The sequence below is a fragment of the Silurus aristotelis genome, assembly GCF_946808225.1.
Source record: "Silurus aristotelis genome assembly, chromosome: 1".
In the NCBI taxonomy this organism is placed as follows: Eukaryota; Metazoa; Chordata; class Actinopteri; order Siluriformes; family Siluridae; genus Silurus; species Silurus aristotelis.
This window is the reverse complement of record NC_139574.1, coordinates 609,836-624,835: the sequence shown is the minus strand read 5'-3', so window position 1 is coordinate 624,835 and position 15,000 is coordinate 609,836. Positions and strand designations below refer to the sequence as shown.

Here is a 15,000-nt window from a genome sequence, read left to right as displayed (position 1 = left end):
GTGTGTGTGTGTGAGAGAGAAGTGAATAAAGTGTGTGTGTGTGTGTGTGTGTGTGTGTGTGTGTGTGTGTGTGTGTGTGTGTGTGCAGTTTGGTGATCAATGCGTTGGAGACACTCTATGTGGCGAGGACACGTACTAGTCTTCAGCCTTGTGTTTTCTGGGATTGTAGGTGTACGTAGCACCAGGGTTCAGGAGGAACTGCTTAATGGATAAAAATGACGGTTAAAATGACAATAAAAAGCTTTTTGTCTCTTGAGAGTAAGAAAAGTTGGTACAGAATGAAAGGGAATAAAGGCAGATGATGAATGTTGGAGCTGTGTTGAGATTCTGTGACTATGCTTTGTGTTTTTAACTTCCACATGTTCCTCAAACTCTTCCTGTTCTTGATGTGTTTCTCTGTGTGGTTCTAAAGTTCTTGGTGTGGTTCTAGAATTGTTACTGTGGTCAGAAGGTGGTGATGAGTTCTCTAGAATAGCAGAGCACATGTTAATGTTCTAGGTCTAAAATGTTATTATTTTCATAGTAAAGCCTCATTCAAAGAGACGGACAGCTTGTTCTCATCCTAAATATTATTAAAAGCATTGTAGATGCTTTTTCCGCAGAAGTTAAAGGTCTTCTTGGAAGCATCTACAAGATATGCACAGTTTGTTTTTCATGTCAGATTTTCTCTGTGAACTCCACAATATATGAATGAGCTTATTTCAGCACTTGGCCTGGCCACTGAGGGGCATTCAGACACTTGCCCTAGTGCCACCCCAATGGAGTTGAACTTCATTATTACTGCCCCTGGCATGCTGAAAGATGAACTGTTGCCCCAGTTTGCATTTGCTCTGGAGGTTTTCTTTAAGGATTTTCCTGTATTTTGTTGCATTTATCCATCCCACATGTGTTACCAGTCTCCCTGTACCTGCTGCTGAGGAGCTTCACATGATGATGCCCCCACCTACATGCTCCACTATAGGGATGCATTACATTAACATTAAAAAGCTACATTTTCATTTCAAAAATGTTTTCCACATGTATCCTATCATGTGCTTTTTACTCAACAGCTTCCCTCAAGCTACTCTCCTACTGCAGGTCTAAATTATGGAACATGAGGAGAAGGTTGTCTATCCAACTGGTTCTCCATCTCTAAACCAAAGCTCTGGATCCTTTATGGAGTGGCTGGTGTTCCTCCTACGTCCCTGGTCAAGGCCCTACTTTCCCTTATGCTCAATGTACCATACAATCAGGGTTGTACCAAGTGTCATCCATTTCAAAATGATTGAGGCTACTGTGCTCCTGGGAACACTCCAAACCACAAAGATCATTTTAGATCCTTGCCCTGAACTATGCCATGCCACAGGAGATCACAGAAATCATGGTTTCGTTTTTGTCTTAACAATGTAGTGTACACTTTGAAAGCTTTTAGACCCTGCTGTTTTTCTTCTACATCAGGTGGAGCTGTAGAAACATCTCACAGCAAGCAGGACTCACCAGTGTGGAGCAGAACAGCCTGAATCTGAGGATCATGACTGAAGTTTTAAAAATGCACATCACAGTAAAGTGTTAGAGAGTTCTGACTGAAGTCTAGATGTGATCTAACTACACTCTGGGGATTGTACCTCACACACTGTTTATTCCTCACACAACACACACCTCAGTGTGTTCCTCAGTCAGGCCGGAGGTTTTGTAGGTCCTGTATAATGAACAGAAGAGCGCATGTGCAGTGTGGACCTTCAGGTCAGTGGGTGTTCTTAAAGATGCACTTCCTCTCCAACTGTGTGTACAGGAGTGAAAGTGGCCTCTCGCCCGCATTGATATTCCGCACACACACACTCACATGTCTGACACACACACAGACGCAGTGACAGGTCTAAAGTGAGGCTCTTTAGTGCACTTTCACGCTTTGTCACTCTTCCTGTATCTGTGTGAGGCTCAGATTCAACTCCATCATCTGCTTGAAACATTTAAACCTGATGAACTTGAACTGAACTGGAGTTCTCTCTTCTCTCTTCTCTCGTCTGCTAAAGAAATAACAGGATATATGAGTGTGAACTGTAACAATAAATGTTTTTTATTTTTACAGGACCTGGCAACTTCCTGAAACAAGGGATCGACCTAAAACGCTGCTGCAGAAGCCACACCCACCCACACAACAGACTCCACCCACTACTGCAGAGCTGCACTTGGATTGGTTCATTCTAAACCTTCTCTACATTTTCAGTTCTTTGTATTCTCTTTAAGATGAAAGATTTTTGTGAGCTGCTATTGGTCAGTTGGTTGGTGGGCGTGGCTTTGACATTTTCTGAAGCCATGGCCCATGATGCTCACCTTTTTTCTGCGCAAGCATCACCCACTGACCCCTGCTACAGCGAAACAGGCTTTGCCCGCTACTGCATTCCAGAGTTCGTTAACGCGGCATTCGGTCAGGAAGTGGCCGTATCGAGCTCCTGTGGGCGTCGCGGCTGTGAACACGCCCACCTCACAGATCTGAACTCCGCCCAGAATCTCACCTGCTGGCAGTCGGAGATGCTCCGGTCAATGCCATTTAATGTGACGCTGACGCTGTCTTTAGGAAAGAAATTTGAAATCACTTACATTAGCTTGCAGTTCTGTTCGGAGAAACCGGACTCCATGGCGCTCTATAAAAGCATGGACTATGGACGCAGCTGGACGCCGTTTCAGTTCTATTCCTCTCAGTGCCGGCGAGTGTACGATCGCCCCAACAGGGCGGAAATCACCAAAATCAACGAGCAGGAGCCCCTGTGCATGGAACTGCCCCATAGCACCGACCCCAACAATGCCATCCTCGTGTTCAGCACACTGGACGGACGACCTTCGAGGTCAAACTTCATCTCCAGTCCTGTTCTGCAGGACTGGGTCACGGTCACTGATATACGCGTGACCTTTAACCGTCCCAAGATGAGTAAAGACCTTCGAGAACCCGCCTACTTTTACGCAGTGTCCGATTTTCAGGTGGGGGGCAGGTGTAAGTGTAACGGCCACGCCCACAGGTGTCTGAGGGACAAAGACGGTAAGATGGTGTGTGACTGCAAACACAACACTGAAGGACCCGAGTGTGACCGCTGCAAACCCTTCCACTACGATCGCCCATGGCAACGGGCCACGCCCAAAGAGGCCAACGAGTGTCTACGTAAGTCTCAACACACACACACACACACACACACACACACACACACACACACACACACACACCAACTCACACACACACACGCGCACACACACACACACACACACACACACACACACACACACCATTACACCCCCCCACACACACCATGACCCCCCACACACAAAAACCCACCCACACACACCCCTACCAACCTGCCCCCCACACACACCCACACACAGTGAGAGAGGAAAAGAGGGAGATAGAGAGATAGAGAGAGAGGATGAATAACCCCCTTGGTGCGGGGTTTAATTAGGTGAATGTTTGAATCTAAAGGTTAATGAATTAATTAAACAATCCAATTAAACCCTGCTGAGTGACTCTGATAAACACACTGACTCACTGTGTGTGTGTGTGTGTGTGTGTGTGTGTGTGTCAGAAAGAGAAAAAGATTAAGCTACTCAGGATCTAATTAGCCTTGTTAATATGATCAAAGCACTGGGACACACACACACACACACACACACACACACACACAGAGAAGTAGAAAAACACTACAGTCGAACCACTGCTTCATTTTCCATTTATCTGTCCAAAGCACATTGTTTCAGGACTCATGAGGTTCTTCTTGAGTTAGAGATTTATAGTATGAAATGGTCTCATTCTCCAACAGTGTGATTCAGGTGCTGGAGTCATGAGCCTCAACTGAGGCAAGAGACATCTGTACCATCTTAGCTGTAGATTTTGTCCGGGGAGAGAGTGACAGAGTTCTTCCAGAGTTCTTAGATCTCCATCTCCACAATGCAGCTTTAACTGTGGGGCAGTGGAGCTCTGGAGCATTTAAACAGCCTGGTGAACTTTAGGACAGACTGAGGCATCACAATACTACTTCTGTGCCATCATGTGCAGTACAGGACAACCTAGGTTCTGTGATGTTACTGTCTGTGATGTTTGTGTATGTGATGCTGAAGTCTGTGGTGTTAGTGTCTGTGATGTTACTGTCTGTGGTGTTGGTGTCTGTGATGCTGGTGTGTGTGATGTCTGTGTATGTGATGCTGAAGTCTGTGGTGTTGGTGTCTGTGATGTTACTGTCTGTGATGTTACTGTCTGTGGTGTTGGTGTCTGTGATGTTACTGTCTGTGATGTTACTGTCTGTGGTGTTGGTGTCTGTGATGTTACTGTCTGTGATGTTACTGTCTGTGGTGTTGGTGTCTGTGATGCTGGTGTGTGTGATGTCTGTGTATGTGATGCTGAAGTCTGTGGTGTTGGTGTCTGTGATGTTACTGTCTGTGATGTTACTGTCTGTGGTGTTGGTGTCTGTGATGGTGTCTGTGATGCTGGTGTGTGTGATGTCTGTGTATGTGATGCTGAAGTCTGTGGTGTTACTGTCTGTGGTGTTACTGTCTGATGTTTGATTGTCTGTGATGTTACTGTCTGTGATGTTACTGTCTGTGATGTTACTGTCTGTGATGCTGGTGTGTGTGATGTTTGTGTATGTAATGCTGAAGTCTGTGGTGTTACTGTCTGTGGTGTTTGTGTCTGTGGTGATACTGCCTGTAATGTTGGTGTCTGTGATGGTGTCTGTGATGCTGGTGTGTCTGATGTTTGATTGTCTGTGGTGATACTGTCTGTGATGTTGGTGTCTGTGGTGTTATTGTTTGTGCTGTTGGTGTCTGTGGTGTTGGTGTTGGTGGTGTTACTGGCTGGTGTTACTGTCTTTGTGATGGTGTCTGTGATGTTGATGTATGTGGTGTTACTGTCTGTGGTGTTAATATCTGTGATGCTACTGTATATGATGTTGGTGTCGGTGATGTTACCATCTGTGATGTCTGTGATGGTGTCTGTGATGTTATTGTTTGTGGTGTTGGTGTCTGTGGTGTTGGTGTCTGTGGTGTTACTGGCTGGTGTTACTGTCTCTGTAATGGTGTCTGTGATGTTGGTGTCTGTGATGTTACTGTCTGTGATTGTGTCTGTGGTGTTCCTATCTGTGGGGTTACTGTCTGTGATGTTGGTGTCTGTGATGTTACTGTCTGTAAAGATTGTGTATGTGATGCTGAAGTCTGTGGTGTTGGTGTCTGTGGTGTTTGTGTCTGTGGTGATACAGCCTGTAATGTTGGTGTCTGTGATGGTGTCTGTTATGCTGGTGTGTCTGATGTTTGTGTTTGTGGTGATACTGTGGTGTTGGTGTCTGTGGTGTTATTGTTTGTGGTGTTGGTGTCTGTGGTGTTACTGGCTGGTGTTACTGTCTCTGTGATAGTGTCTGTAATGTTGATGTATGTGGTGTTTCTGTTTGTGATGATGGCGTATGTGATGTTGGTGTCTGTGGTTTTACTGTCTTTGTTGTTGGTGTCTGTGGTGTTTCTGTCTGTGGTGTTACTGTCTGTATTTTGGTGTTACTGTTGTGAGGTTGGTGTCTGTGATCCAACCCTGATCTTTCTCTCTCTCTCTCTCTCTCTCTCTCTCTCTCTCTCTCTCTCTCTCTCTCTCTCTCTCTCTCTCTCTCTCTAGCATGTAACTGTAACCTCCATGCCCGCCGCTGCAGGTTTAATATGGAGCTGTATAAGTTATCAGGACGGAAGAGTGGAGGGGTGTGTATGAACTGCAGACACAATACGGCCGGCCGACACTGCCACTACTGCAAAGAGGGCTACTACAGAGACCTGAGCCAACCAATCACGCACCGCAAAGCTTGCACAGGTAACACACACACACACACACACACACAAACAAATACACACTCTTTTGATACAGAGTCACATGTACACACACTGTCTCTTTGAAACATGAACAAGCAACTAATGCCAAAAATCTTTCTCTCTCTCTCTCTCTCTCTCTCTCTCTCTCTCTCTCTCTCTCTCTCTCTCTCACACTCACTCACTCACTCCAGCGTGTGACTGCCACCCTGTGGGAGCTGCAGGTAAAACGTGTAATCAGACGTCAGGTCAGTGTCAGTGCAAGGACGGAGTGACAGGCCTGACGTGTAACCGCTGTGCTAAAGGCTACCAGCAGAGTCGCTCTCCTGTGGCCCCCTGCATCAGTGAGTCTCTCTCCTCTCCTCCAGTCTCTCCTCTCCTCTTCTCTCCTTCAGTCTCTCCTCTCATCCAGTCTCTCCTCTCTCCATCTTTCTCTCTCCATCTTTCTCTCCTCTCCTCTCCTTCAGTCTCTCCTCTCCTCTCCTCTCTTTTCCTTCAGTCTCTCCTCTCATCCAGTCTTTCCTTTCTCCATCTTTCTCACTCCTCTCTCAATCTTTCTCTCCTCTCCTCTCCTTCAGTCTCTCCTCTCATCCAGTCTCTCCTCTCTCCATCTTTCTCTCTCCCCTCCTCTCCTTTAGTCTCTCCTCTCTCCATCTTTCTCTCTCCTCTCTCTATCTTTCTCTCTCCATCTTTCTCGTCTCTCCTCTCCTTTAGTCTCTCCTCTCATCCAGTCTCTCCTCTCTCCATCTTTCTTTCTCCTCTCTCCATCTTTCTCTCTTCTTCTCTCCTCCAGTCTCTCCTCCCCTTTCCTTCAGTCTCTCCTCTCATCCAGTCTCTCCTTTCTCCATCTTTCTCTCTCCTCTCTTCATCTTTCTCTCTTCTTCTCTCCTCTTCTCTCCTCTCCTCTCCTCTCTTTCAGTCTCTCCATCTTTCTTTCTCCTCTCCTCTGGTATTACTTCTACTCTCATCTCTGTCTATCTCTATCCTACACTCTATATCTCTTTTCTCTCCATCTTTCTTTCTCTTTTCCTCCAGTCTCTCTCATCTCTCAATATTTCTCTCTCCATCTTTCTTTCTACTCTAGTCTGTCTCCTTCTCTCCTCCGGTCTCTCTTCTCCTCTCTGGTCTCTTTTCTTCTCTTCTTCTCTACATTAAACAGTAACCGCTATTCTCCCTCTATTTGTGTTCTTCTTTCGCACACAGAGATCCCCACTGTTAATCCAACAGCGCTGGTGAGCAGTACAGAGGGGCCTGCAGGTCAGTTTGCATGCACACACACACACACACACACACACACACACACACACACACACACACACACACACACACACACACACAGCAGAGCACTAATCCTGTGCAGCAGAGCACCACCCAGCCTCTAGAACCTTCAAGCTGATTCTTTAACTCCTGAATTCTAAAATGTTGTTCAAGCGGCAGGATGTTATAAAGGAGTTGCAAAAAGAATCATCAGATAAATTTTCTCAGTGTTTTAAGTGGAGGTGATCTACATGACTGGAGCTTCCTGAGACACCTTACAGACCTCCATCAAAACTTCAGCACCATGGACTTCATTTAAAATGATAAATTGAAGGGGATGGGTTCCTTCCTGAGTTCCTGCTTCCTCTGAGGCTGTTTTCTCAAATCATCTCAGAGTTTTGCCTTTACCACTGTCATTCTGGAACTCAGCTAGAACTCTCACTGCACTTTGGCAATTCTTAAAGCTGAGTTCCAGACAACATGACAAGGTCCTTGCCGAGTTCTTAACATAAAAAGGTTTGTGTGTGTGTGTGTGTGTGTGTGTGTGTGTGTGTGTGTGTGTGTTTTCCATCTCTGCAGACTGTGAGTCCTACTGCAAACCAGCCAAAGGCAACCTGAAGATCAACACGAAGAAATACTGCAAGAAAGACTATGGTACGCACACACATGCGCATACACACACGCACACACGTGCACACACACACACACACACACAGGCACGCACACATGTGCATACAAACACACACATACACACACACACACACACGGGCAGGCACACACATGCATACACACACGCACTCACACGCATACACACACACGGGCACGCATACACACACACGGGCACGCACACACGTGCATATACACACACACACACACACACACACACACACACACACACACACATATGCGCATACACACACATACACACACACGGGCATGTGCATACACACACACACACACACACACATGCACATACACACACATACACACACACACGCGCATACACACACGCACGCACACACGGGCAGGCACACGCATAAAGACACACGCATACACACATGCGCACACACACACGCGTGCACACACTGGCAGGCACACGCATAAAGACACGCGCATACACACACACACACACACACACACACGGGCAGGCACACACATGCATACACACACGCACTCACACGCATACACACACACGGGCACGCACACACGCGCATACACACACACACACACACACACACACACACACGGGCATGCGCATACACACACACACACACACACACACACACACATGCGCATACACACACGCGTGCACACACGGGCAGGCACACGCATAAAGACACGCGCATACACACACACACAAGCACACACACGCTCATTCACACACACACCAGCACACAAGCGCATTCACACACGTGTGCACACACGGGCAGGCACACGCATACACACGCGCATACACACACACACACGCGCATACACACACACACACACACACACACACACACACACACATGCGCATACACACACACATACACACACACAGGCATGCGCATACACACACACATACACACACACACACACACATGCGCATACACACACACGCGTGCACACACGGGCAGGCACACGCATACACACGCGCATACACACACACACACGCATACACACACACACACACACACACACATGCGCATACACACACATACACACACACGGGCATGCGCATACACACACACACACACACACACACACACACACACATGCGCATACACACACACACGTGCACACACGGGCAGGCACACGCATAAAGACACGTGCATACACACACGCGCATACACACACACACAAGCACACACACACACACAAGCACACACACACGCTCATTCACACACACACCAGCACACAAGCGCATTCACACACGTGTGCACACACGGGCAGGCACACGAATACACACACGCGCATACACACACACAAGCACACACACACGCTCATACACAACACAAAAAATACACCTTGAACACTTGCTGACTGACTGGAGTGGAACTGACACACATCTCAGTGTGTATCTCATACATCTGACATCTAAACAATGGTGTGTAATTTTCCCAACCTGCCCTGTGTGTGTGTGTGTGTGTGAGCAGCTGTCCTGGTCAGTGTGTTGGACATGGAGACGGTGGGGGACTGGGCACGGTTCTCGGTCAGCGTGGTGTCGGTGTATAAGAGCCGAGAGGCGCTGAAGCGAGGTGAGAACACACTGTGGGTGAATATGAAGGATCTGGCGTGTAAATGTCCACGCATCCACATGGGCAAACGTTTCCTCATCCTGGGCTCAGGCAGGGGCGGAGCCAGCACAGAGAGGGCGGGGCTTACTGCAGATAAAAACAGTTTGGTTATACAGTGGAGGGACATCTGGACACGCCGCCTGCGCAAGTTCCAGCGCAGGGAGAAGAAAGGAAGATGCAGCGGTGTGGAACTTAACCCTGAGGCCTGACCTTTACCCCCAGTGTGTGTGTGTGTGTGTGTGTGTGTGTGTGTGTGTGTGTATAGACTGTGGGTCAGCCTTCTGAAGGGACCATTAAAAAGAACAAGACTGATGCAGGAACCATGATCACTTCACACACACACACACACACACACACACACACACACACACACACACACACACACACACACACACACACACACACACAGGTGCTGCTCAGTTTTTAAACCTCAAACATTCAACATTCTTATGAGACTGAAGAACCTTCTAAAGCTTTTAATGTGTGTGTGTGTGTGTGTGTGTGTGTGTGTGTGTGTGTGTGTGTGTGTGTGTGTGTGTGTGTTGTACAGCATTCTAGAGTGAACTTCACTAACACAGGAGGTAGATTATTTGTTGTCCTAACATCCTTCACACCCAGACCTGTTCTGGTTAAAGATCTGCTGTGTTCTCAGGAACATTCTGGAGTATCTGGGACACTTTTCAGTGCAAACCTGATTTCCTGAAACATTCCGTAAAACAGCTGGGTTGTCAAAAAATGTGTTTGGAACGCCAACTGCCGAGTTCTACAGCACCTTGAGGGACTGAGGTGATTCTAAAACACTTACAGATCAGGGCTTAATCCTATGAACGTATTTCAATAATTACCTGAGTGCTAAAATTGCAGCTTTAGAACTTTTTTGAACATAGACCAACTTCAACTTCTCCAACACTGTTAGGGAGTTACCTGTCAAAGGTCACTGGGGGTCTAAAACACTTTTTAAAAGTCAGTAGAGAGAGAGGTCTAGAACACTTTTGTCAGGGGTCAAAAGTGTCATCTAATGGCATCTAATTGGATGGCATCTGAATGGCATCTAATTGTACAATGTCTTTGGAACGTGAGTTGGGCTCTACCCTACCATCGAGCTTTGACCAGTATCTGGACTTTTATTAAACATGCAGGATTCTAGAATGCTTCAAAAGCCCTTTTCAGAATTAACCGAGAGTTCTAGAACACATCAGCTATATTGTTGAAGACATTCTAATGTCCAGCTCTAGAATCATGCTCATTTGGGTTCTCAAACGCTTTCAGATGTTCAGCATTTTTTCAGCAGGTTTTTGCAGTTATAGTTGGATCTGGATTTCCCTTATCCCATAGTAAACTCCAAAAAAGGAACCTGCAGCAGGAACACACACACATACACACAACTCCAGATCATGAACAGCTCTGTGAAGTGTTTTTGCATTACTCCAGCCCTGAAGAACCGGAGCTACGTTACGATTGGATTGCATCCACATTCGTCCCCCTGCACTGGCATTGTACAGAAACTCACATATCTGAGCTGCATTTATCATCAACTGACCGGAGAGGAAGTGTTGCTGTGTGTGTGGGTGTGGGTGTGTGTGTGTCTCTAAGGCTATGTTTACACTAATCTGGATAAATCTGGCATTTTAGTCTAAAAACACTCCACCTCCACACTATTGTTTTTAAACGTTTCCAAAACGTAAAAGGTTTCGACTCGCGTCCTTTTTACTCTCCGGCTCTTTGAAACGTCTCGGAGGAAAGAAAAGAGTTTGTGAAAGTGAGTTACAATATCAACCATTTATATCCGATATAAAGACCAGAATCCTGCTGATGACGCTGCTTTGCCCCCCACAGTACAGACGAGCTCACAAAACTCACAACAACAACAAATTACTGTACAATGTCCTCCACTATCTTGGCTGAACTGCGTCACGTGACTAAAGACACGTCATTTTTTTCAAAAGCCTCCATCTTCAGGGTCCACGCTGACAAAATAGAGAGAAAATATGCGTTTTTACACAAACTTATTAGTGTGGATATGGCCAGAGAGAGAGTGTGTGTGTGTGTGTGTGTGTGTGTGTGTGTGTGTGTGTGTGTGTGTGTGTGTGTGTGTGTGTGTGTGTGTGTGAAGTGACACACTTCCATCACTCACAGTTTTCACTGCCATTACCACTGACTGTTTAATCCACGCCACAATAAATTATTAGTTAAAGACCTGTGTTTCTTTAATTATTGTGTGTGTGTGTGTGTGTGTGTGTGTGTGTGTGAGAGAGAGAGAGAGAGAGAGAGAGAGAGAGAGAGAGAGAGAGAGAGAGAGAGAGAGAGAGAGAAAGTGTGTTTGCAAAGTGGTTGTAGAGAGGACTGGAAACAATTTGGTGCCTGAATTTAATACAAATTCCACACTACACCTTTGCCCCCTACACACACACACACACACACACACACACACACACACCTCCAGAGTATTTCAGCCCTGATAATAGTTCACATCACGCACCAGTAGAGGTGCCTGCAGCCTCAGGAGCACGGGCAGCTCTATCCTGGATGACTGCTCACTGTCTCTGAAGGGTTTTAAGTGTGAGATCAGAACTCTGAGATTTATATCACAACACTGCTGAGATCTGGATCATGATGGATCAGGAGATGTTCATTCATTCTTTCTTACACCAGTGAGGGCTCCAGGAGTGCACTACACTTAGATCTCCAATTGTAATATGTGTGTGTGTTGTATAACAGCTCAGAAGCTGATGTGTGTTATTCTGGTGGTGTTGTCTGTAAGGAGATGTTTGTGGAGAAGGAGTCTCCAGTGTTAGTGCTTTGAGCTGGAGCAGGACAAGGGAGTATGAAACTGATGTTTGCAGCTGATTTAAGGACCATAGTATATGGCTAATTATATTAACATTAAGTGTAAATGCGCATGAATGAAATGTCAAGAAGCTCAACAAGAAGAAATATAAATTGTTGTGGTGGTGAGGGTGTGGCCGAGAGAGGAGGTGGGTCAAACCGACAGGTAACGTGATGATTCCCACCTTTGTCTCATTCCTGCCAGTCTACACATACAGCATGAGCTTGAACTTGAATGGGGTCAAAAGCTAGTAATGGCTCATTTCCCAGTTGATTTGTTCAGGTTCAGGTTCAGGTTTTTGAAATTTAGGGTAAAATATAAACAGTAGAAGAAAGCTGTCTGTCTCCAAGATCTTCTTTCCTACCTTCATATGCCCAGGGTCCTACAGTGCTGCTAAACCAGAAAATGGAACTAGATTCCACAATGGAAACTGCTTAGTGAGCTCCTCAGGTGCCTCATTAGCCCCTACCAGATGGAACATGAGATTCCACTTAACCTGCACTATAATCATAAATGTATTTATTTCTTTTAATCTGCACAACGGCAGTGATTCTAGGCTTTTGTATGTGTATTCAAACCCAAAAGCTAGCGGAGGATCACCTGACTGATCTAGATCAAGCAGGAACATACTGCATGACAATAACTTTACAAGGGAGAACTCACAAGTCTTGGTGGACTCAGTGTGGAAAAAACTACAATCAATCAAACCCTAGTACTGTGTGGACAACGGAGGATTGTTGAAAGTAAGCTGTGTACACATGGGAAGTTCCTGAGTATCCACTGGAGCATATCATTAAAGTATTGGGAATATGGTTTATTGGGGAGATTGTAGTTTAGTGGTTAAAGCATTGAACTTTGCATCCAAATGCCCAAAGGTTGTGTTTTCAAATCACAGCCACACCAAGTTGCCACTACTTTGCTCTTGAGCGAGGTTAATAACCCATAGCTGCTCAGTTGTGTAAAAGGAATTTACTCTGTGTAAGGGCATCTGCCAAATGCCACAAATGTGTCCTAGACGGATAAAAGAGATTAAAGTATAGTGAAGGGTAAGACCCCTTTCAGGTTTTACAGCAAGTTGGTGAAGTTGACTCTTAAGTTGAATAAACAGATAAAGATGGTACATTTCAAATACATAGTTCCAAAGTTGGAGTAAGTGGGACTGTTATAAATCTAAAAGGTGCAGCACAATACACCCAGGCCCTTGTGAAATCCACTACCCAGAGATCAAAGTTTGCCAGATTAAAAAGAATTTTCCAGTGAGGTTTTTTTGTGCCTGTACCATAACCTCATCAAGGCTCCCCACAGTGAGGTCATTTCCAAGCTCAAAAATCGCCGGTTAACTTGATGTCCATTTCAAACCAAGAGATGTGTGGGGTTAAACTACCAGGGTGCTTACAGTACCTCATGAGTTTCCACCTACAAAGTAAGTTATAGGAGGAGGAACTGTGAGAGGAACTTGTTCTGTACAAGGCAACTACACACTTGTTCTGTTAGATGGGATCAAGGCCTTCAGAACAGTGAACCCCTTACAAAGCACAAGCAGCTGAAGGAATCCATGGCTGTGTTATCAAAGAAAATGGTGTCCAGATGGGAGAGGTTTTTTACAGACAACTTTAACCTCTTCCTGAGGCTGTCAGTGATTCCCACCATTGTTCCAGTACCCAAAGACAAGTCACATGCTTCATTGACTACTGGCTTCTCTCACTGACTTCAGTGATGATGAGATGCTTCCTACACAACATTTCTACATCTCACATACAGTATCTTCAGTACTGCCACGCTCAAGCTGCTACAATTTACATGTCAGTCAAACAGATCTGTGGATGATACCATGGGCACTGCTCACACACACTTGGACAAAGAGAGCACATAGGACACAACACTGTTCATTAATTATGCTTCAGCATTTAATAAACTCCTCTTCTCTAAGGTCATTACCACGCTTCAAGCTTTAAGGCTGGACACTCTAAAGTGGAGACTGAGCAACAACGTCCAGCTCAATATCTGCATGCTCATTTCCATTCTCCATCCTTTGTTTATACATGATTTACACCTCAAACACCATCCTGAAATGTGCAGATGCCATCCTACCATACCACTGCTAAAGCATCATCACCATGGAGGATCAGAAAACCTATAATAGGAGATCAGTTCACTGCTACAGAGGTGCTGTGAGAATAAAATCTCACTCAACGCCATCCAAACTAAAGAGATGAACATGGATTTCAGGATTCCATTCTTGAATATTGCACTCGGACTCGATTGCAAGGTCCACCCACAAGAGATGTTAGTCTTTAAGGAGGCTCAATACATTTGGTGTGCCTCCAAACATCCTCATGAACCTCTACCACTGGACTACTAAGAGTATAATGAGTGGCTGGATTACTGTCTTTTTTGACGAATTTCAAAGCCCAGAGAATTATGGGAGTAGAGCAGGTCATAGGCAGCATTCTGAGGAACATCGAGGAACATCTATCAGATACACTGCCTGAGGAAGGAGATCATCAATTCAGTGTAATTTGTAGGGTGTTTTTAACAATGGCCATGTGTCTCTGTGTGAGTAATAACTGTGTGTGTGTGTGTGTGTGTGTGTGTGTGTGTGTGTGTGTATGAACTCAATAGAGGAAGATATTTCAGGTGTTGTCAATAATTTATGGACATCCCACCACTAAAATTGTCTATTGTTTACACTTTGTTACACATTGTTTACTGTCTCACTGTCTACTGCCATAAAAATATTTTGTATATAAATTTTTCTCTTTGTTTCACATACATATCTTTTATAGATCCTTTATATCTTATATTCTTATTTTATTTTATATCATTTTTTTTATA

General features: G+C 45.4%; 2 protein-coding genes across 2 annotated transcripts in view; both read left to right on the top strand.

Moving 5' to 3' along the window:
• Window positions 1-9,703, top strand: part of ntn2 (netrin 2) — a 38,123-nt gene extending 28,420 nt beyond the window's left edge. Inside the window, exons 2-7 of the mRNA XM_083546659.1 lie at window positions 2,069-3,136; window positions 5,621-5,809; window positions 6,000-6,149; window positions 7,009-7,062; window positions 7,642-7,716; window positions 9,198-9,703. Coding sequence (XP_083402785.1) covers window positions 2,227-3,136; window positions 5,621-5,809; window positions 6,000-6,149; window positions 7,009-7,062; window positions 7,642-7,716; window positions 9,198-9,547 — 1,728 coding nt within the window. The 5' untranslated portion in view covers window positions 2,069-2,226 and the 3' untranslated portion in view covers window positions 9,548-9,703. The remainder of the gene's footprint in view (window positions 1-2,068; window positions 3,137-5,620; window positions 5,810-5,999; window positions 6,150-7,008; window positions 7,063-7,641; window positions 7,717-9,197) is intronic.
• The window catches only part of LOC310729622 (uncharacterized protein), a 441,633-nt gene that overhangs the window by 40,055 nt on the left and 386,578 nt on the right, over window positions 1-15,000 (top strand). The gene's annotated exons all lie outside the window — the stretch shown is intronic.